The 23924-nt window shown below is 41.2% G+C and overlaps 1 protein-coding gene across 10 annotated transcripts in view; it reads right to left on the bottom strand.

Moving 5' to 3' along the window:
- KIF21A (kinesin family member 21A) overlaps positions 1-23924 on the bottom strand; it is a 151797-nt gene that overhangs the window by 90919 nt on the left and 36954 nt on the right. For 9 of the 10 annotated variants that reach the window (XM_050936020.1, XM_050936024.1, XM_050936027.1 and 6 more), the window contains exons 2-6: positions 21877-21965; positions 15958-16180; positions 12366-12548; positions 4587-4736; positions 2948-3082 (exon numbers count right to left, since the gene is read on the bottom strand). In XM_050936020.1, the coding sequence (XP_050791977.1) occupies positions 2948-3082; positions 4587-4736; positions 12366-12548; positions 15958-16180; positions 21877-21953 (768 nt within the window). In that variant the 5' untranslated portion in view covers positions 21954-21965. The remainder of the gene's footprint in view (positions 1-2947; positions 3083-4586; positions 4737-12365; positions 12549-15957; positions 16181-21876; positions 21966-23924) is intronic. The other variant, XM_050936022.1, reaches the window with a different exon arrangement.

Here is a 23924-nt window from a genome sequence, read left to right as displayed (position 1 = left end):
ACCCCAAAGCATTTTTTAAGAAAATAATTATTAGTCCTTATCCTGCCTTCTAATGTCTCCAAAACATCACCTGCACATTGGGGTTTAACATCTTATGGCAGAAGCCCAAGGTCCAGAACCTCAGAGGTGGGTCACAAGAGCCCCCAGTACCAGTGGGGTCAAATATCATGCAGAGTGTTGACAAGTTCACCTACCTAGGGCTGCAAGCAAAGTTCAAACAGTTGCAGCAAACTGGATGTTCTCTGATGAACAGGTCTCACCACCTCCTGCATGAAGCCTATGTCTTGCTTATGAATGCAAAAATAGCTTTGCGCTGAGACAAAGTTCAGAATCTACCAAACCTGCATACTGCCTGTACAGCTATATCAGTCAGAAACCTGGACCTTCTTACAGGCAGAAGTGGAGCAGCAAGAGACATTCCATATGCGCTGTCAGTGTTAAATTCTGAGCATAAAGTGGTTTGACTTTGTGTGAAATGTCACAATCCCAAGATCTGGCCTTCCTTCAATCATATTATATTAAAACGCACCATTGCATGTTCTTCAGCAGTGTCACCAGGATGGACAAAAGCACCCCAGCACAAACTCTTGATCAATGTGCAAACAGGTGCATATCCTGACCTTACCTGGCACCACATGTAGGGCCACCCCAGAGATTCATGGATTCACAAGACTGAGCCAGATCTGAGAATTTCATTATACCATGCCTGGCGTGATGTCATCAACTGTGGTTACTCTGGCTGGTGCAACCGTCCTTAGTAAACTATATGTTTGCTGCTGATGCTTACATTGGAGACTGAAGTCTTACCCATTCCAAAACAGGTACTGCTGCCTATGCTGTATCTAACAGTAGTCCTCACTCTGCCTTGCCCATATGGCTCAATCCCACTGTATAGGCAACACCTGTGAGTTGAGAAGATAGTTCTTTTCCTATGCTTATTTATTTCCTCCTTGGACCCTCTGCTAAAATTGCCATGAAAACAGACACTAATTGGCTCTCTTGTTGGCAATCTGTGCTGTGGACACCTCCACTGAAGCTGGACTAAGACCAACTCATTTCATACAGGCGTATTCTGCAAACTGGTTAAAATATTACAAATTTTCAATCAGTGCCAATATGGACTGGTTTGAAAATTGATGACCAGAGTGCGATAGTTCTTGCATCCCATTAATAGTCCCCTCAGCCATTAGTGGTCTTTGACTGCAGTGTTTTGTGGTTTAAGCTTATAGAAGTTAAGCATTTCATTTTTCTCAGGTGATTTTGTAGGTTTCAAAATAGAATACTACTGTGCAACATTTTTCTTAAGAGTTGCAGTATCTTAGTTCTGAGTCTGTAACAGTTATATAGCTAATTTATACCACACACACACACACACACACACACTCTCCTTCTCACTCCTTAAATATTAACACATCCTTTCATTCTTGCTAATTTAGAAAATAAACTATAGGTTTAAGAACTTCTCTAAGTGCAGAGGGTGTTCAATCCTCTGCAGATCCAGCTGCCTACCCTCCCTGGGCAGCAGAGGCTTCATCCGCTGCGCTGTCTGCCAAAGGAGTAAATCTGTTACCCTAGTAACAGGCCTCTAGAAGCTGCTGTCTATGGAAAAAAGCAAAACCTGAAACCCTGCCCCCAACTGATTATTTGTAGTACAGTTGTGTCCATTAGGATCAAGAATCCATTATGCTAGGCACTGTAGAAACACAAGAGAGTCTTTTAATCAGCTGAAGTTTGGGTTTCAGGATCCAGTAATGTCATATACCACATCTTCATAAGATCTTACTAAAGCCCCCCAGAAAAGAGGATGTGTAACTAGTATTGTCAACTTCAAGAGATCAAAAATCATGACTCAATCCCCCAAAAAAATCATGAGAATTTTTTTAAAAAGACTTGGGGGGGGGGTGTTTGTCCCTTGATTTTTGAATTCTTTCTGCACATCTCCTGTGTGTGATTAGTGTTGCCCACTCTTCCAAATTCATTGAGTGATGATGATTTTGGACCCTGTTGCAGGAGCTCTCACCCCCATATCTTCCTGGCCCCTGCCCAGCAGCTAATTCTGTCCCCACCCCCATCAGTTCAGCACCCCAACCCTCACCCCATCTGTTCGGCCCCACCATCAGTTCAGCTGCCCCAACTGCACCTTTGATTCTTCTGTGGTTCTTCACCTCCGTCTCCCAAGCCTGGGGGGGGGGCTGCACTGGGGTCCCCCTATCCCCCTTCCAGGAGTGGGGGTAAACTCCATGGGGTCTTCACCCCCCTCTGCCCATTCCCAGGCCAGTTGGTGCAGGGAGAGAGAAAAGAGGGGCAAGGAGCAGAGGAATCATCCTTCCCCCATTGCTCACAGGAGGGGAAGGAGGTTCACCTCGGTTGGGACCCTGTGAACGACCAGCTCCCAGCCTGTTCTTAAATGCGGCTCCACTTAAAACAGGGCTGGCTGGCCTCAGGCCAGACCACTGTATTACAAAATATTGCCAACTCTTGCTATTTTTTCACAATTACATGATTCTGGCTGAGGCTGGAGCCCATACTTGCAGTGTAGTGAGAAGGTCCAGCCTCCTAGTGAAATTGAGCCCTAAAATTGGTTGCCCATCTGCCTCCCTGGCAGAATAACCAATAAGAGGTGCTATAGGCAGGACTTCCTCTCCTCCTCCCACTCCCAATAGCAACTGAAAGCCTCTCTCACAGGTAGGGAAGAGGGAGCTAAACAGTCCAACAGTGGCTGATTCACATATGAAATTGACAAGTCTACCATTGCCTCCAGCTATGGGGCTGGTTACATGTGCACAGATTAGATCAAATTATTCATAGTGCCTAGCAAATGGCATGGCGATGAGTGAGATATTTTTACTAAATGTAATTCAAACACAGAACAGTTGTCTGACAAATTGATATTCACATTCAGAAAAGCTGCCACTAAAGCAAAGTACTGTAAATCTGTAATACATACAGTGTCAATTGCAGAACAAACTCTGGTTTGACACAAGTGTATAGTGAAGATGGCATGCGAACGTGAGCTTTGAACATTCATCTGAGTACTGGCCGTGGTTCGAGATAAAGCACCCAACTTCAAACACTGTATCATCTGTAAAAGACACAAAATGTATATATTCCATTTTTTATTTTTTTTAAAAAAAGAACAAGAATTGTTACACTTGCCTGCCTGCACTTTAGAAATGCTCTTGCTATAAATAGATTGTTTTCTTGCTCAACTAATGTTTCAGCTGCTTTTAAATGAAAACTGCATGGACTCTTATGAGCAGACTGAAGAGTTATGTGGTTTCACTGTAGCTTCTCAGTACACTCTTCTGAGCTTTCTACAGCTATATCCCTCCGTGAGACACAAAAAGATATCCCTCCACCACTTAAAGCAGTAGTGTACAAGAGCATCATCTACAATACGATTTCCCAAGACGAGCACTAACAAGATTTAGGGACAGAATTTTAAAACCACTACAGTAAAATTATTTTAAAAGTCATTATAAAAGTGCTTTCCTAACATGGGAAAAGCAGTATACATAGGGCCTAGGATACATATATACATGCTGGAATTACAGTACCATCTTAAATCTATGCTAAACACAGCTCCTGTTCTTTCTTAAGGTATGTCTACACTACCTGTTGGATTGGTGGGCAGCAATTGATCCAGCGGGGGTCAATTTATCGCATCTAGTCTAGGTGCGATAAATTGACCCCCGTGCGCTCTCCCGTTGACTCCTGTACTCCACCGCCAAGAGAGGCACAGGGAGAGCTGATGGGGGAGCAGCAGCAGTCGACTCACCGCAGTGAGTAGGTCTAAGTACGTTGACTTCAGCTACATTATTCACATAGCTGAAGTTGTGTAACTTAGATTGCTCTCCCCCTCCCAATGCAGACCAGGCCTTAGCGCTTGTCGTCACTACTAGGAAGATTGACGCTGCTGAAATCGATGCAGCAGGTATTGATTTAGCAGATCCAGTGAAGATTTGCTAAATTGATGACAGAGCACTCTCTGGTTGACTCCAGTACTTTAGCTCCCCTGGAAGAGTAAGGTAAGTCAACTGTACAGCAGCGCCCATCAATGCAGCGCAGTGGAGACACTGGGGTAATTTGACCTAAGCTACGTTGACTCTACTACGTTATTCACATAGCTAGAGTAGTGTAACTTAGGTCAACTTACACTGGTAGTGAAGACAAGCCCTTACTTAAGTGCAGGTCCTATTTGTATCAATCCACAGACATAAAAGAGTGCTGTGTTTGAAACAAAAAAGTTTTCAGCTCTATTTTAAGCTTAAGTTAAATTGCTGAGCTTCAGAAGGTTCTGTCACTAATGGAACAGAAGACTTACATTTTTACTCATTATATTTATCAGAAGTTAGAAACCATGAACAATAACTTTAGTATTTTCTACCCTCCAGCACCACCACCCCTTGCCTGCATCTATGGTTTGAAAATGGTTAAACTTGGACTACAGTAAGAACTGGGGGGTGGAGGGGAAAGGATAGATAAATGAGTCAGGGTTTAACACGTTTGTCCATCAAACTAGAAACAATCCATATTTTTATATTGGGGATGCATACGTTATGTATAAACTTATTTTCAGTTATCACCTCTGCTTCTCCATTCACAGTTCGCGTTGTAACTCCTACTGTATAAATTCCTCCAGTTGAATCTTCGTGTATTTTGATATTTGATTTTTTATTTTTTGCATCGATATCACGTGTTGTATCAAATAGATCAAGAACTTCTTCATTGTAAAGCTAGCAAAAAAAAAAGGCATAAAATGTTACTTTTGGTAATAAACTCTAAACAAAACCAAAACATCTACATATTACCTTTATATAACATTCTAAAATTGACTTCTCATAGGAGAGTCATCAATAATTACCATAAGGGCCACTGTATAAAATACAGCATTAGGAGATCAGTGAACACAAAAAAAAATGACTGGAGGTTAATTATCTGTGCCACTTTTACTATCTAATTTAAGAAATACAAGCAATGTCAATTTGAGCCATGTGGCTAGGGGGAGGGGGGAGAGGGGGTGTGGAGAGAGAAATTATAGGGTGAAGCCAACCCAGGGAAGGCAGTCAAAGCTAGCAAAGCAATTGCAGAAGCAGTCTCAGTGCAAGGCATCTTTGGACACCGATGATGTCAGACTGCTTTCTATAGTTTTACTTTGGACATTCCTTCCCCTCTGCTGTCTGACTGTTTGCTCCAACCCTCCTTCCACTCAGTCCCTCATCCCACTTGCCTGACATGTTCCTCTCTATCCTTCCCACCCCCATCTAACTCCCTCCTCTCAATGCCCCTTCTTTGTTTTTTACTTTTGGCTAATCCCTTTCTATTCACCCACCACTGCCCTAGAATACATATAATATCTAAGTAAAACAAACAATACACCCCATCCAAAAATATTCCATAAAAAAATACCAAAACAACCACACACACAATAACAATGTGAAACTGACATGGAACTTACATGTCATACTCTAGTTGTAAATTAGAAAGTAGGTAGGGCAAAGTCTATTTAGATAAGCTCTTTGGGGCATTGTTTCTTCCTCTACCTTTGTACATTGCCTAGAACAATGAGCCCAAATATTAATTGGGACCTATAGCCATAACTTTAATATAAAAGCAAAACATATAGGATATTTTTCAGGCTGTCAGATATCCACATAATATTTAGCTCTTAGAGAGCAAACATCCTCAAAGTGCTTTTCAAAATTAATTAATTAAACCTCAAAAAGCTTATGTAAAGTAGGCAAGTTTTATTATTCAGTTTTAGGTTCTGGAAACTGAGGCAGAAAGGTTAAGTGACTTGCTTAACCATGGTTAATCAAACTTGCAACTATTAACAAACAGTAACATTTGTTATAATGAATTACAGCCAAAAAAACCACATCACTGAGGCAGATTAAGAAAAAGGCTATTGTCCAACAGCCTGAGAGAACCAAAACTTGGTTTAGCCAAAATTTTCAACATATGGGTGAATAAGTCTAGGCCTCTAAGTCAATACTTAGGCACCTAATAAAAAGAAACTTAATTTTTAAAGGTTCTCAGCACCTAATTGCAGTGCCTGAGATTACTGTGTATGCACTTACCACAAAGAATAGTGTGGAATGCAAATCCCATGCAGTGGCTTTTGCAAGACAAATTAGGCAGAAGTAACATTTTTATTTCTAGTTGTAGGCTTGACATACTAGTTTCTTAGCACATGTGGGATTTTTTAAGTGCAGGCAGGCCCTCTCAGAGATCCAGAGAGGCCCAGGTCCCTTCCAGTTTTTGAGGCCCCGTAGCCATAATTTAAAAAAAATAAAAATAAAAAATAGAAAAAAAAGGCATATGAAAATAAAATAAGGCACCAAAAAAAAAAAAAAAGAGTGAGACATAATTTGAATATTTTTTTATTTAACAAATGTTTTTCTAGCCTTTTCCTGTGCAAATCAATGTACTAATTACTGAGGCAAAATCTAGCTTTCATGCAGTGTCACAGTTGATATTAAGCATGGCAAGCCCATTCGAAAGCTCTTGTCCCATAGGTGAACGGTGATAGTTCTTAACTTGTTTCAACACGTTGAAGGTGCATTCACCTGAAGTCACTGATGCAGGCAAACTGACAAAAATATGCAATGCAATTGTGATATTAGGAAACACCCCAGAGAGTCCAAGTTCGAGAATTTCTTGAAGCAATTCCTTTGGCTTGCAATCCAATTTAAAGTGTGTTGAATATATTTGTTTGAGGAAGATGACCTTGTCACTGAGATCTCTTGAGATTTCTTTGTTGTACTGTTGCTGAAATTGTTCAGCTGCAGAAAGCTGATCTTCATTACTCAGTCTGCTGAACTGCCAAAGAAACGCAAAAAGGGTACAAATTAGTCGCAGTGACTCAAATCGACGTATAAGACCTGATTGAATAGAGTCAGTGATGACAAGGAAGACACTGACCCTATAATGCTCCTCGGAATCGGATTCAGTAAGTAAGTTGCAATTGGTGGAGAACTCAGATGAAACACCAATATTCTGTGCTGCTAATTTGGACTCAGTCAGGATCACATCCCATTGTTCATGAATCTGTTGAATGTAATTGATAAGACTTTCAATGTTATCCCTCTCAACATCAAGTGTAGCATTGCATGCTTCAAATTACCAGATTAGTTTGGTGGATCATTGTAAGTAGTTTCACCACAAAGATGACATCAGAATGCATTCAAATTTGGACATGTGCTGCTGAATAGACTGAAGATCAGTTTGAGCCTGTGCAGTGAGATTGAGAGATTAAAGCTCATTTAAAGCCTTTCTAACTCAATTCAAATGCTGTGCAACTGGTTGAACACCATCAATCCATGCAGACCATCTAATTTTGGACATCCCATGCAGTGAAACAGGAAGATATTGCTTCGGAATCTCCCAGCTTTGTGGACTGCTACTGAAGAGATTGTACATTTCCTGAACAGTTCCAAAGTAAGTAATTGCCTCCTTGCATGATTCAGCACAGTCAACACCTACAAGGTTTAGAGCGTGGTTTCCACAGCTGGAGAAAATACAGTTTGAATTACATTCAAGCAGAACTGCTTGTACACCTTTGTACTTCCCAGCCATATTAGATCCATCATCATTTTTTTATTTAACAAATGTTTTTCCAGCCTTTTCCTGTGCAAATCAATGTACTAATTACTGAGGCAAAATCTAGCTTTGTACTTCCCAGCCATACTAGATCCATTGACCAATGCAGACTTGAAAATCTAACTTAAAACCTTCTAGAATTGCCGGTACTTGAGCAGCAATTTCTTTTCCAGTTTTTCTAGTAAAATTATCAAACAAAATAAACCTTTCTTCAATTGAAAATTTTGAGCCATCTACAATCTTAACATATCGAATAACCATTACAGTCTGTTCCTTGTGAGAAGTATCTGGAGTGGCATCAACAATGATTGGAAAATACTTGGCATTTTGAATCTCATCAAGAATTGTTGTTTGTACGAATGACCCATATCGCTCAATAAACTCATTTTGTATGTGTGTTGAAAGATAATCAACTTGTATGTGCTTTTGACTCTCATGATTCTCATTTAACATGCTCTGATAAAAGTGGGTCATATTTGCTGAGGAGCTCAACTATGCCTAGAAAGTTTCCATTTGCATGATCACCAATAAGTTGACTGGAACCAAAGGAAGATAATCCCCGCTCAGAAAGAAAAAAGGATGACATTAAGGATGCGCTCAAGAAGTTTTTTTCAGCTATTAGGTTCTGTAGAGAGAGTTCAGTCAAGAGTAAATTCTCAACTGAACTTTCAGCTGATGCTACCTTACTGGCTGATTTCCATGCAACATAGTTTTCTTTGTGCGACACTGAACTCTCACGTGATGGTATTCGGTCTTTCAACTTCCTCCAACCTCTGTTGATGCTCCATCCTGATTGATCAGAGAGAACTGATGTATTTGCAGCACTTTTGTTCAAAATGAAGCAGGGTGCACAATACTGAGATTGTTTTTTCCATACTCTAGCATAACCAGCTTCTTGTGCAGGTCTCATTTGGAAGAGTTTTTGTCAGCAGATGAGTAGGGAAAGCATGATCATCAGCATCTCGTGAAATGTTACTTGGAATTTCAAAACAATTAATTTGAATAAAAGATTGCACTTGGGCAGCATTGCTCGTGTTAATAATTCCAATGTCAGTCAATCAAACCTGTACTACTCATGAATTGCTCTTGCTGCATTAAGATCTACAACTTCCTGCTGCTGTTGAGTTTATTGATCAGACACAGGATCTTCTGCTGCAGCTGTTACTGTTGGCACATTTCCTTCTTGACTACTGTCCTCATGTTAAGGTTTTGGCATTGAAATATCACCAGTTGTGGTTGCAGAGTTTCCATTATCTGTAGCATTGTTTGTTGGGTAAGGTGTGTTTTCCAGCGGTTTGAGAAATGAAGTTATTGGCTTTGAGCTCTTCGCTGCTGCTTCACTAAGTTGTTTTCGCTGTCTCTTGCTTGTACCACTTTCAAATCTCCTCTTCAAAGTGATCTATCTGGTCAATGTGTAGCCTATTGACACTTGAAATATTCTACTGTAAATAAGTGGAATATCTACACTGGAAATCTACTGTAAACATGTATACAAATGGTAAAAAGACATAAACGAAGGAATACTAATTAAGAACACAAAATGAAAGAGTCAGACAGGTTATTATCCTTATCACTGAATCAAAACTCAAGCACGCATGATATAATGTAACAGGCTGAGCTGAAGACAAAAGGGATGACACATATACAGTAAACACAGACACGGATACAGACAGAGGGATAATGTCCAAAACATTTTAAACGTGTGTCCTCATGAAATTCACTGTACAAGATTGTCCTCACAAATTTTCACCTTGAATCTGGCCCTATACACTACAAAAGCCTATGATGATGGCCAAGCTGCCAAGTCAGAGCTCAACCAACCAACCAGTCACCTCTTTTAGCTACCATATGAAGATAATAATGAGGAATTCTCACACACAAATAATTCCTTAGTCAACGAGACATAAAACTATAAAGACACTAAAACATAACAATTCTCTACCTTTCAGCATGCACTTGATCCAGCACCAGCCACTAGAAGTGGTCTGTTTATATAATCAGCTGATCTGAGAGGACACATTCATCACAATCTAATCTTGTGCCATCAGAACCGATATATTTTTATTAATATTTATAAACATTTTAAACTCTTTAATATGACAATCTATATCAGTTAACAAAAAATTGTGTCTTTTACCAAATCACATCTCTTATTTGCTTAAATTTGCAGCTCTAAGCTGAGAGTGTCACATTTTGGTCCAATAGGGATGCACACAGAAACAAGTTGCAAAACTTATCAAATGCCAAAAAATTAACTAGTGTCTAAATTTGAGGCCCCCTTTGAGCTCGGACCCCCTTTGATTGGCACCGAGTGTAGGTCAACAGCTCGTATCAAGGACAGGAAGCAATTTTCAATTATCAGAAGGTAGCCATTTTAGACTAAGTGTTCAAAGATATGAGAGGAAGTATGGCAGAGTTACCATGGTTTTAACATAGGATACAGAAGCATATCAACTAATTGTATCTATAGTTTCCGCTGCATTGTTTCGTTACAGAACAATATCTGGGGATTACAACAGTCACAGTAATGTTTGCAGTATTATATGCTGCACAAACTCTTGAAATCCAGTAAATATTCTCTTAAGGTTTTGTCACTGCTCATGCTGCTACGATCCAAGCTGAAGTAGAGCAACTGCAAGTTTCAAAACAATGAGAAAGTAAAGTCCAAATCCATTGTGAAGAGAACAGTTTTAGCATTTGAACTATTCATCATGCATTATTCTTCTAGTCAAACATTAGCCAGAGTTTTTAAAATTTGTGCCTAAAATGAACAGTGGCAAAAGCGTGCAAGTCTGACAACACAGTAAGGTCTGTTAAACTTCAGTCACATGTTTTAAAGTTACTTAGGACATCTTGTACAAACAAGCAGCTTTTTACTCAGAAGCCATGGTGATGAGTGGAGCTTAAAAGATTTAGATAGATTCCAGCAACAAAATACCGAATTAAACAATACACACATTCCTACAATTTACAGTAGAACTTTCTCAACATGCACTAGTGACAGGGAGAACCACTGTGCAATATCAGATTTTGTAGTTTAGCAATATGGGGGATTTTTAAAAAAAAAAAAGGGGGGGGCGGAACATGGATATGTCCTCCAAAAATTTAACAATTACATTACCTGTACATTCAGTTAGACTCACAAGATTTGCAAACTAGTAAGTGTTGGGAGTGTAGGAATGGGGGAAGGAGCACGAATGCCATTGGCTTTAGGCGTCCCCAGTCCAGTGTCACGGTATTACTAAATGAGAGAGGGGACAGGTGACACTGGCCCATATTAGCCCAGGTTTCAGACTTCTTAAACTCCAGCTCCCAGGAAACATCCCATATGTGGAACCATGCTGTCAGGGCTTCTTCTGCCAACAGCTGCCTCTACAACTCCATATGAATTGCTTTCACAGCACGTGGTGGGCTTTCACTGGATGCAGTGCAAAGGGCAACCTGGAAGCGGCTTACCCTACCCCTCAAATGTTTAAAGGCAGATCCATATGCAGAAATTCAATGTGTTCCATGGTTTATACTATGCATTTTGCAGGAAGGGAAGAGAACGGCTCAAGATAAGCCACTCCTCAGCAAACACTTCAGGGTTAAAAGACAATTCCAGGACCAGAAAAGGCCGGTGAACAGGAAAGAAAAAGAACTGTAGTAGGATTAAAAAAAGAAAAAAAACTCTCTATTCAGGAGAGTCAGACAGACACACAACACTCTGCTGGGGATATCTAAAGAAGTTAGGCCTGCCTAGGTTACCATCAGGGGATGGTAAGACTTTAGAGAAACTGTCTGTGTGCATGTCTCTCTTATCTAATGCTTTGTTCTGGCTGATAAACAAACAATACTTTGGTTTTAAGAAGGTTGTTGTGTCACTGTATACCACTGATCACAGTCTCCTGAAGGGAAGAACCACAGGTGCTAGAACTCGTTTGGACCTGCAGGAAAGAACCTTTGATATGCAGGTTACTGTAGCTCAGGGCCCAGTCAAAGAGAGAAAATTGTCAAATTCCTCTCCAACATAGGTAAAATCACAAGGCCTGGCATCTGGGATAGGCGAGGGCAGGTGCACTCACTCAGAGATCACAGAGGGGACAGAGGAGCAGCTATTTATGTAACCATGATGCTGGTCACATCTAGGGAGTAACTTGAGGACCCAATCCTGGGTGAGCTAAATAGCAAAGGAGCTGCCAGAGGACCTTACAGTTACAGTGAAGAGATCTTCAGATTTTCAATATTGCCAAGAACTAGGGAAAGAAATATTTTTAAGTCAGTCAGCTTTTGAATGATGGCTGTAACAAGCCTACTAACGGCACTGGAATATTAGAGATATTCTTGGCATAGTTAGATGAATGGGCAGAGCGCAGATTACTGTTCAGAAGCACAAAGTAAATGCCATTTATTTCGTATTTTGCAGTTTATTCCAAAACTTTAAAAAAGGTGATTATGTGATTGTTCCCATGACCACACAAATGGTACAGAAAGGGATAGGACTGCGTTAAATATGTATGTATAAAAAAATGTTTTCTATTCAAAGTACATTGTAAATGGACCTGCCAAAAATAATTTACTATCTGCTGGAAAAAGAATGAATTAGAATTAGATTGTAAAGTCTCCTTTTATAAATTCAAGAGCCAAATCAAATACTAAAGGGAAACAGCAAAATAATAAATTAAAAATATATTACATGAGAAAAACTACTGAATAAGTAGATATCAGGATACATAAATATTTCACCGACTTTCCAAAGAAATAGCTATGTAAACAAAGTTTACCTCCAAGAATTGGGCATTCACTTTGAATTCTGGAGTTGGAAGTTCTTGTTTAATAGCAGCTTGCTTTTTTTCTTCAATGCATTTAAAAAGGTGTTTAACAGCACGTGATATAATGCCCTGTTCTTCTTCTGTTATGTTGACATCAAATCCTGTTCCCATGGTATATGTTTTGCCAGCGCCTGTCTGAATTTAAGAAGAGAAGTCACAAGTAGAATCACAGAATTCATGGAATATCAGGGTTGGAAGAGACTTCAGGAGGTCATCTAGTCCAACCCCCTGCTCAAAGCAGGACCAATTCCCAACTAAATCATCCCAGCCAGGGCTTTGTCTAGCCTGACCTTGAAAACCCCTAAGGAAGGGGATTCCACCACTTCCCTAGGTATAGCATACATTAAAGGCACAAAATCGCACACAATCTTGGATCATGTCAAGAGGTACAATAAAGTTGCTCCTGAACACTACCACTGTATGAAACTTAGGCACTTCTGTTAAGTCACAGCTCTTACTAATTGCATTACAAAGCTACCACACACAGAGTAAGATAACAGAAGCATTTCTAAAAAAGGAGATAAAGTAGAAGCTATATAAATTCTACAGCAGATGCATGACTTTGATTTCTTTATAAAGGTTTTCTTTATGAATGAAATGCTTGAGAAAAAAAGTGTTTTATTGACCATGTTAGAAATCAAAATCCTCCGCTTATCCACAGAACAGGTACAGCACAGGCAGTGGCAGTTCAAACTTCTCCTATGGTACTGACAAAATGCTTCAGCCCTCATCTCCAAGACAGAGTGGATAGCGCCCATTTCCAAGCCCATTTAGTCATTTGTGTTGAGAGTGCCAACTAATGTGTCATTAAAGCCAATTGTGCTGGCACTATTTTCAATTGTCTACCTAGGTTATTATACGGCTCTCATGGCGGTATCTCAACATCTCACATTCATTATTGTACCTATTATCAAAATATCTTTCGAGGTAGGAAAGTACATTATCCCCATTTTACTGATGAGGAATTGAAAACACAGAAAGAATTGGCTGTGCCTTTATTAAGAAAAAATGTGTGTTCTCAACTTCGAGGTAAAGTCCTGCTGAAGACAAGGCAGTTTGCAGTTTTCACATGAGTTAGCAGGTTGAATGCACATGCAGCTGGAGGTGCAAATTCCAGCTTGAAGAGATATATCCATGCTAGCGCTGATCAAGCTAGCATGATAAAAATAGCATAACCAAGGTAGTGCGAGGGCTAGCCCAGGGATTGGCAACCTTTGGCACGAGGCCCATCAGGGACATCCGCTGGCAGGCTGGGACAGTTTGTTTACCTGCAGTGTCCACAGGTTCGGCCGATCGCAGCTCACACTGGCCGTGATTCACCGTTCCAGGCCAATGGGGGTGCAGGAAGCAACAGCCAGCCCATTCGTCAGCCCATGCCACTTCCCGCAGCCCCCACTGGCCTATAATAGCAAATCGTGGCCAGTAGGAGCTGCGATCGTCCAAACCTGCGGACGCTGCAGGTAAACAAACTGTCCTGGCACACTAGTGGATTTCCCTGACAGGCCGTGTGCCAAAGGTTGCCAAGCTCTGAGCTAGCGGCTTGTCCGAAACCATAGGTTCTTACTTGGGGTGGTTAGCTCCTCCCACCACTCAGGCCAACAGGACTACACTCTACTTTTAACATGCCAGCTTGATCGGAACTAGCATAAGTATGTTTTCTCAAGCAAGAGTTTAGACCACTGGCTTGAACTGCAGACATACCCAAAGACTATGGAGGTTTAACTCACCCTGCTAACTCATGTTAAACTACAATCTGCCTTGTCTTTACTAGGATTTTATCAAGTTAACTAAATGGAATTAAGAACACACCTTTTTTTTCTGAATGAAGACATGTTCTAAGCAGAAGTCTGAACCCAGGTCTCCTGAAATCAAGTGTCTTCACTTGATTTCAAATCAACAGGGGGCTGCAGGCACATTGTTTCCTGCAAGAGCTTAAGAACATAAAAACGGTTGTACCAGGTCAGATCAAAGGTCCATCTAGCCCAGTATCTGTCTACCAACAGTGGCCAACGCCAGGTGCCCCAGAGGGAGTGAACCCAACAGGCAATGAACAAGTGATCACTCGCCTGCCATCCATCTCCATCCTCTGACAGAGGCTAGGGGCACCATTCCTTACCCTTCCTGGCTAACAGCCATTTATGGACTTCACCACCATGAATTTATCCAGTTCTCTTTTAAATGTTGTTATAGTCCTAGCCTTCACAACCTCCTCAGGTAAGGACTGTGCGCTGTGTGAAGAACTTCCTTTTGTTTTAAACCCGCTGACTATTAATTTCATTTGATGGCCCCAGTTCTTGTATTATGAGAATAAGTAAATAACTTTTCCTTATCCACTTTCTCCATATCACTCATGATTTTATATACCACTATCATATCCCTCCTTAGTCTCCTCTTTTCCAAGCTGAAGAGTCCTACCCTCTTTAATCTTTCCTCATATGGGACCCTCTCCAAACCCCTAATCATTTTAGTTGCCCTTTTCTGAAGCTTTTCTAGTGCCAGTATATCTTTTTTGAGGAGAGGAGACCACATCTGTGCACAGTATTCGAGATGTGGGCATACCATGGATTTATATAAGGGCAATAATATATTCTCAGTCTTATTCTCTATCCCCTTTTTAATGATTCCTAACATCCTGTTTGCTTTTCTGACTGCCTCTGCACACTGCGTGGACATCTTCAGAGAACTGTCCACGATGACTCTAAGATCTTTTTCCTGACTCGTTGTAGCTAAATTAACCCCCATCATATTGTATGTATAGTTGGGGTTATTTTTCCAATGTGCATTACTTTACATTTATCCACATTAAATTTCATTTGCCATTTTGTTGCCCAATCACTTAGTTTTGTGAGATCTTTTTGAAGTTCTTCACAGTCTGCTTTGGTCTTAACTATCTTGAGCAGTTTAGTATCATCTGCAAAACTTTGCCACCTCACTATTTACCCCTCTCTCCAGATCACTGATAAATAAATTGAATAGGATTGGTCTTAGGACTGACCCTTGGGGAACACCACTAGTTACCCTTCTCCATTCTGAGAATTTACCATTAATTCCTACCCTTTGAATTCACAGCTTTAGAATTTGTTCCCCAAACTTTGTTTGAAATAGCCCACATCTGATAGCCTTCAGGACATACTGCAAAGCCCATTTCCCCCCCAGGAATCTGAAAATACAGGGGGAAAAGAAAAGGTGTGGAACAGCTCAAGAAGGAAGAGGGACAGGGCACTGGTTTACTGGTGGCGGATTATATTAAATAGTACTGTTGACTTAAAAATATATCCTAAGTTACATGACAGGCACCTTCATGGCCTTTTTAGCACTTCTATAAATTCAAATATATGATGAATATATATTTATCTACACTGCATTTGAACTGGCATCCTTCAGCCCAAAGGCTCTATATAAACCTTCTATATAGTATTCCTTACACAATGCTTTTTAAAACAAACAGGTTCATATATTTTAAAACTTTACTAAAACTGTAGTTACTGGAAATTTCTTACATTTGCTCATAAACAAATATTTTAAATTAAACTGTAAGACTTACTTGGCCATAAGCGAAAACAGTGGCGTTATATCCTTCAAAGCACCCTTCAATCAGTTTTTCTACACATTGATCATAAATCTCCTCTTGCTGCGAGTCAATGTTGAACACATAATCAAAAGTGAAGGCCTTATCTTTTCCCAGGAACACCTGAGGTTCGCCAGGTGTGACAGATGTGCAAATATGGCATCCTTCAATCTTCTCTTTGGCTAGCTGTGGTCTGATTCTATTATTTAACAAAAACAAAAAACAAAAAAAACACAATATATACAGACCAAAGATTAGAAATCCCCCTTGTTAGAAATAGAATCAAAGGAGCAATGCAAATAAGACATGATTAAGATTGGTCATTTCTAAAAGAAGCGAAAAAACAGATAAGCAAAGAATATTCTAATTTTTCATAAGCCTAAGAGTACGTCTAGATTGCAGTCACTGGGATGATTGCTGCTCAAGCCGACATACCCTTAATATATCTTGGGTCCTGGAGCAGTGACGCTGCAGCAGCGGACGCTTCAGCATAGATTGTATGTATCTGCCTAAAACCCTGGGAAATTACTTGTGGGACTAGCCCACACGGAAGCTCATGCTGCCATGGCTTCTCTGTTCCAGGACCCAAACTAGCTAGATTAAAGCTAGCTCGAGTACGTTAGTTCCAGCTGCAATCACACCTAGTGACTGCAGTCTAGACATTCCACAGACAAGTTGAAAAGTTTTTCAGCTAACTTTAATCTTCTGCTGGTGGCTGATAGCAGAGCCCCAATGATGCAAGCCTCCCTCCCCAATACGTTTTGTTTGGATGCTTATCAGAAGTTTATCCTGACTCAGACCTCTTTGAGGTTCACCTATCACTACAAGTGTCACCTTTTATTAAAAGCAGTTTGTTGTTGTTATGGGAGAGCAAAATATTGAAACATGTAAGCCTTGCAGCTATAGTACTGAGAAATGACATGCTTGTTACATACAAGGGTCATACAATACTACATAGCTCTTTGCATTCAGTGTGACAAAACATCATACACTCAGATTCTGCATTCAGTTACTTTAAACCCAGAGTACCCGATTCACTTCAATGTAGTTACTCTGGATTTACACAAGAATGAAACTCTGAGCACAAACCTGGCACTCTGCTTGCATGGGATATATTCTTAGTGTAAACCTTACAATCTGTATTTCAAACTAAAGTAACTTTTAATGGAATTCAAATGTTGCAGACTGAGTGAAACTTTTGATCCGTCACACGGACCACAGAATAACCCGAATAAAAAACTGAACTATCTGTATCCTGTGCAGGTTAAACTGATCATTTTTCTGCAAACAATTATTTTCAAACAAGTGATGTTGAGGATAGTCAGACATACTTTTTGGCACTTTAGTTATGAAGATTTTATTGTATCACACTGCATGACAACTTGTAGAAGCTGTGTTTACTTGTAATGTTTTCTGAAAGTTAATCCCTATGCAGGAAACTCATAAATATCAGGAAGTATCTCTCTCATGAACATTTCCTCTAGCATGTGGTGGAAACTAAACAAACCTTTGAAAACTATCTTCAAAGGAACTATTACATAAAAAGTAATATACAATCTCTCAGGGCTGGTCTACACTACGGGGGAAAATCGATCTCAGATATGCAACTTCAGCTACGTGAATAACGTAGCTGAAGTCGAAGTATCAAGATCGAATTACTCACCGTCCTCACAGCGCGGGATCGATGTCCGCGGCTCCCCATGTCAACTCCGCAACTCTGTTCGGGTTGGTGGTGTTCCGGAATCGATATAAGCGTGTTCGGGAATTGATATATCGCGTCTAGATGAGACGCAATATATTGATCCCCGAGCAATCGATTGCTACCCGCCGATACAGCGGGTAATGAAGATGTAGCCTCAGTCAAAAAAAAATATTCTACAACTTGATTATTTGCATACAAGCATGTTTAGCTTGTAAATATAGGTCTCCATTTTACTGAATTCTGTAAATGATTTGCCCTTTCTAGCACACACCCACTAAAAGGAATCTAAATGAACAAGATTTTATATTACTGTAATTTGGAATGCAAAATAAAGCTTCGAGAGCACCTTCTAAAAAACAGCTGATTCTGGTAGATGTGTCCATTGGTATCAAAACTGAAGAGAGAATAAATAGTCTTTACCTACGCCTAAACTAACAACAGACTCTTTGTACATCATAAAATTATAAAGAAAACATGAACATTCCTTATTTTATTTCAAATTAGAAATTCAGGGCTTGCCTTTCCTGAAAAACTCTGAACAACTGGAGAACTACAGAGACTATGACTTCACAGCGCCAATCGTGAAATCTGATTGACAGGGAAATGATTTTTAGTTTGACTCTTTAAAATTCTTCAGTTTGTTTGTTCTGCTGGCATCTATTTAACTCAAATACCTTACAGTCTCCTGGAGGACAAGTTCTGTTTAAGATTCAAAACCCGTGTCTTGCATTTAATGCAGTGTTTCCCAAATGTAGTAGCACAGCGGTGGCATGAAGGTCAAGTCAGGTCCTCTCAGTAGTTCTCCAGGCTCTCTGCTTTCCATTTTCAAAAAGAGCCTCTAACTTTTATGACTGTGGAGCAAGTATAATCAATGCAAAGATGCCTGCCTGAGTTTCCAGAGAGCCCGAAATAACACTGGGGTGTGAACAGCCCCATTAGTTTCAGTGGGTTCTAACTAGTGATAATACTTTAAAGGTCAACATGCCTAACTATTCCACTGCTTATCAAAACCGTGTAAAAAATAAAAGCATCATACTATGAATCTTTACACCAGTCAGGGACAGCACTGGGAGGGGGCGGGGGAGTCACCCCAAATTTGTCTTAGTGCCTCGTAGCCACTCCTCCCAGCACAAAGTTTAAATATTATTACTCAGGCCACGTCTACACTACAGAATAAAATCGAAATTATTAAAACCAGTTTTATAAAACAGGTTTTATAAAATTGATTTTACGAGTCCACACTAGGGCACATTACTTCGGTGGTGTGCATCCATGGTCCCAAGCTACCATCGATTTCCGGAGCGGTGCACTCTGGGTAGCTACATTAAAGAAATGAGACCAATAACTTCGATTTCCGTCCACACTAACCCTAAATCGATATAGTAATATCGATTTTAGGGTTACTCCTCTCGTTGGGGAGGAGTACAGAAATCGATTTTAAGAGCCCTTAAAATCGATTTAAAGTGCCTTGTAGTGTGGATGGGTACAGAGTTAAATCGATTTAACGCTGTAGTGTGGACCAGGCCTGTGAAGGGCAGCATGGTATGGTATTTCCACCCTTACTTCTCTGCTGCTGCTGCTGGCAGTGGCAGTGGTGCTGCCTTCAAAGCTGGAAGGCCAGAGAGTGGCAGCTGCGGGCCGAGCCCCCAGCTCTGAAGGCACCGCTGCTTCTAGCAGCAGTGTAGAACCGCAAAAATAAGGGTGCCCTGTGCCCATAAGATGATTAGTACAATTCCCTCCCGCCCCAATTTTCTGTCTAGACCATTTCAGGGGCCCCTCCACACCATCCAGGAAGAGGCTGGCACCACCTCTGGTGCCATCATGCCACAGGGGCTACAACAGTGGTTAACTCACCCAACAATATTGTTAACCTATCCAACCACATACACAGCCCGGCAGAAGAGTCTGTCCTATCTCAAGTATCAGAGGGGTAGCCGTGTTAGTCTGGATCTGTAAAAGCAGCAAAGAATCCTGTGGCACCTTATAGACTAACAGACGTTTTGGAGCATGAGCTTTCGTGGGTGAATACCCACTTCTTCAGATGCATGTGGTGGAAATTTCCAGGGGCAGTATATATATGCTAGCAAGCAAGCAAGCGATAACGAGGTCAGTTCAATCAGGGAGGATGAGGCCCTGTTCTAGCAGTTGAGGTGTGAAAACCAAGAGAGGAGAAACTGGTTCAGTAGTTAGCAAGCCATTCACAGTCTTTGTTCAATCCTGAGCTGATGGTGTCAAATTTGCAGATGAACTGAAGCTCAGCAGTTTCTCTTTGAAGTCTGGTCCTGAAGGTTTTTTGCTGCAGGATGGCCACCTTAAGGTCTGCAATAGTGTGGCCAGGGAGGTTGAAGTGCTCTCCTACAGGTTTTTGTATATTGCCATTCCTAATGTCTGATTTGTGTCCATTTATCCTTTTCCGTAGAGACTGTCCAGTTTGGCCAATGTACATAGCAGAGGGGCATTGCTGGCATATGATGGCGTATATTACATTGGTGGATGTGCAGGTGAATGAACCAGTGATGGTGTGGCTGATCTGGTTAGGTCCTGTGATGGTGTCGCTGGTGTAGATATGTGGGCAGAGTTGGCATCGAGGTTTGTTGCATGGATTGGTTCCTGAGCTAGAGTTATTATGGTGCGGTGTGCAGTTACTGGTGAGAATATGTTTCAGGTTGGCAGGTTGTCTGTGGGCAAGGACTGGCCTGCCACCCAAGGCCTGTGAAAGTGTGGGATCATTGTCCAGGATGGGTTGTAGATCCTTGACGATGCGTTGGAGGGGTTTTAGCTGGGGGCTGTATGTGATGGCCAGTGGAGTCCTGTTGGTTTCTTTCTTGGGTTTGTCTTGCAGTAGGAGGCTTCTGGGTACACGTCTGGCTCTGTTGATCTGTTTCCTTATTTCCTTGTGCGGGTATTGTAGTTTTGAGAATGCTTGGTGGAGATTTTGTAGGTGTTGGTCTCTGTCCTATCTCAGGGACTCTCTTACTTCCCCACCACCCCACGCACATGATGCAGTTCTGCGGTGATCTGGGAACCTGCTTTCGCAGTCTCTGACTCAAAGAATATTTTCAATACACTTCTGAACAGGGCACTGACCCACAGGAACCCTCCTACCAACACTACAAGAAGAAGAATTCTGTGTGGACTCCTCCCGACAATTGAAATGACAGACTGGACCTCTGCGGACATGCACAGGCTGAAATTGTGAACAAACAGCATCACTTGCCCCATAACCTCAGCTGTACACAACACAATGCCATCCACAGCCTCAGAAACAACTCTGACATTATAATCAAAGGGGCTGACAAAGGAGATACTGTCGTCATCATGAACAGGTTGGAACAGGAGGCTGCGAGACAACTCTCCAACACCACATTCCACAGGCCAGTATCCTCCAATCCCACTGAGTACCACCAAAAGAAACTACACCATCTGCTCAAGAAACTCCCTGCTACAGCATGGGAACAAATCTACACAGACACATCCCAGAGCCCCGACCAGGAGTATTCTATCTGCTACCCAAGATCCATAAACCTGGAAATCCTGGATGCCCCCTCATCTCAAGCATTGGCACTCTTACAGTAGTATTATCTGGCTATTTGGACTCTCTCCTCAGAGTCTACACTACCAGCACTGCTAGCTATCTTCGAGACACCACCGACTTCCTGAGGAATCTACAGTGCATTGGTGATCTTCCTGAAAACACCTTTCTGGCCACCATGGATGTAGAAGCTCTTTATACCAATATTCCACACACAGATGAACTACAAGCTGTTGGAACAGTATACCTGATGAGGCCATGGCACACCTGGTGGCTGAGCTTTGTAATTTTGTCCTCGCCCACAATCATTTCAAATTTGGGGACAACGTATACCTTCAAATCAGTGGCACTGCTATGGGTACCCGCATGGCCAAGCAGTATGCCAACTTTTTTATGGCCGACTTAGAACAATGCTTCCTCAGCGCTCATTCCCTAGCACCCCTCCTCTACTTGCGCTGCATTGATGACATCTTCATCATATGAACACACGGGAAGGAGACCCTTGAAGAATTCCACCTGATTTCCAACCATTTCCACCCCACCATCAACCTCAGCCTGGACCAGTCCACACAAGAGATCCAGTTCCTGGACACTACAGTGCAAGTAAGTGATAGTCACAAACACCACCCTATACCAGAAACCTACTGACCGCTATACTTACCTACATGCCTCCAGCTTCGATCCTGGACACATCACGTGATCCATTGTCCACAGCCAAGCTCTAAGATACAACCGCATTTGTTCCAATCCCTCAAATGGAGACAAACACATATAAGATCTTTAACATGCATTCTTAAAACTATAATACTCATCTGGAGAAGTGAGGAAACAGATTGACAGAGTGAGATAAGTACCTAGAAGCCACCTACTATGAGTAAGGCCCAACAAGGAAAACAACAGAACACTACTGGCCATCACGTACAGCCATCAGTTAAAACCTCTCCAGCGCATCATCAATGATCTACAACCTATTGTGGAAAGCGATCCCTCACTGACCTTGGGAGGCAGGCCAGTCCTCGTTTACAGACAGTCCCCCAGCCTGAAGCAAATACTCACCAGGAACTACACATCACATCACAGAAACACTAACCCAGGAACCAATCCCTATAACAAACCTCATTGCCTACTCTGTCCCCATATCTACTCTAGCGAGTAGGACCAACTATATCAGCAAGGGGTGACTTGATTACTATCTGTAATGGAGTGGGATCTAGCAGAGAACTGTCCTAGGTCCGGTTCCAGTCAATATCTTCATGAATAATTTGTACAATGGTATAGAGAGTATACTTCTAAAATCTGCAGCTTATGCCAACTTGGGAGGGCTTGCAAGAACTTTGAAGGCCAGGATTAGAACTCAAAATGATCTTGACAAACTGGAGAAATCGTCTGAAATAGGATGAAATTCAATAAGGACAAATGCAAAGTACTACATTTAGGAAGGAACAGTCAATTGCACAAATACAAAATGGGAAATGAGTGCTTAGGAAGGAATACTGCAGAAGAGGATCTGGGGATTATAGTGGATCACAAACTAAGCATGAGTCAATGTAATACTTTTGCAAAAAAGGTGAACATCAGAGGATGTATTAGCAGAAGTGTTGTAAGCAAAACACAATGAATTCTTCCATTCTATTCAGCACTGATAATGCCTCAACCGGAGTACTGTGATCAGTTCTGGGCACCACACTGTGGGAAACATGTGGACAAATTGGAGAAATTCCAGAGGAGAGCAACAAAACAAATGATTAAAGGTCTAGAAAACATGACCTAGGAGGAAAAATTGAAAAAAACATGTTTACTCTGGAGAAGAGAAGACTGAAGGAGAACATGTCTTCAAGTACGTAAAAGGTTGTTATAAAGAGAAGGCTGATAAATAATTCTTGTCCTATCCTCAAATGGATAAAAAGAAGTAATAGGCTTAAATTGCAGCAAGGAAGATTTAGCTTAAACATTAGGTAGTTAACTGTCAAGGTAGTTAAGCACCTAAGGAGGCTGTGGGACCTCCATCATTGGAGGTTTTTAAGAACAGGTTAGACAAACATCTGTCAGGGATGGTCTAGAAATAACAATGAGGAGTCCTTGTGGCACCTTAGAGACTAACAAATTTATTTGGGCATAAGCTTTTGTGAGTTAGAACCCACTTCATCAGATGCATGAAGTAAAAAATACAGGAGCAGATATAAATACATGAAAGGATGGAGGTTGCGTTATCAAGTGTGAGGTCAGTTTAACGAGATAAATCAATTAACAGCAGGATACTAACTTTTGAAGTGCAAGGCCCTGAATTTAACCGTATGAAGGGGAAATTCATCAACTTCATGAAAAAATTCATGCAGATACAGACAGACAGACATCATCTTCCTTTCTCCTCTATTTTTCACTTCATCCACCTGATGAAGTGGGCTGTAGCCCATGAAAGCTTATGACCAAATAAAGTTGCTCGTCTCTAAGGTGCCACAAGGACTCCTCATTGTTTTTGCTGATACAGACTAACATGGCTGCCACTCTGAAATCAGTCTAGAAATAGTTAGTCCTGCCTCAGTGCAGGGGACTGGACTAGGCGGCCTATCAAGGTCCCTTCCACGTTTACATTTCTAGATTTCCTAAAAAGATGACAGCAATCCTACTGGTACATCTATCATGCCATTATTTTAAAATACTTTTCACCAATCTCAACTATTAAGTAGTCACTAGTTGGCCTTTCGCATA

Source organism: Gopherus flavomarginatus, chromosome 1 (genome assembly GCF_025201925.1).
Source record: "Gopherus flavomarginatus isolate rGopFla2 chromosome 1, rGopFla2.mat.asm, whole genome shotgun sequence".
In the NCBI taxonomy this organism is placed as follows: Eukaryota; Metazoa; Chordata; order Testudines; family Testudinidae; genus Gopherus; species Gopherus flavomarginatus.
Note: the sequence above shows the minus strand (reverse complement) of the source record. Positions and strands in the feature narration are given on the sequence as shown.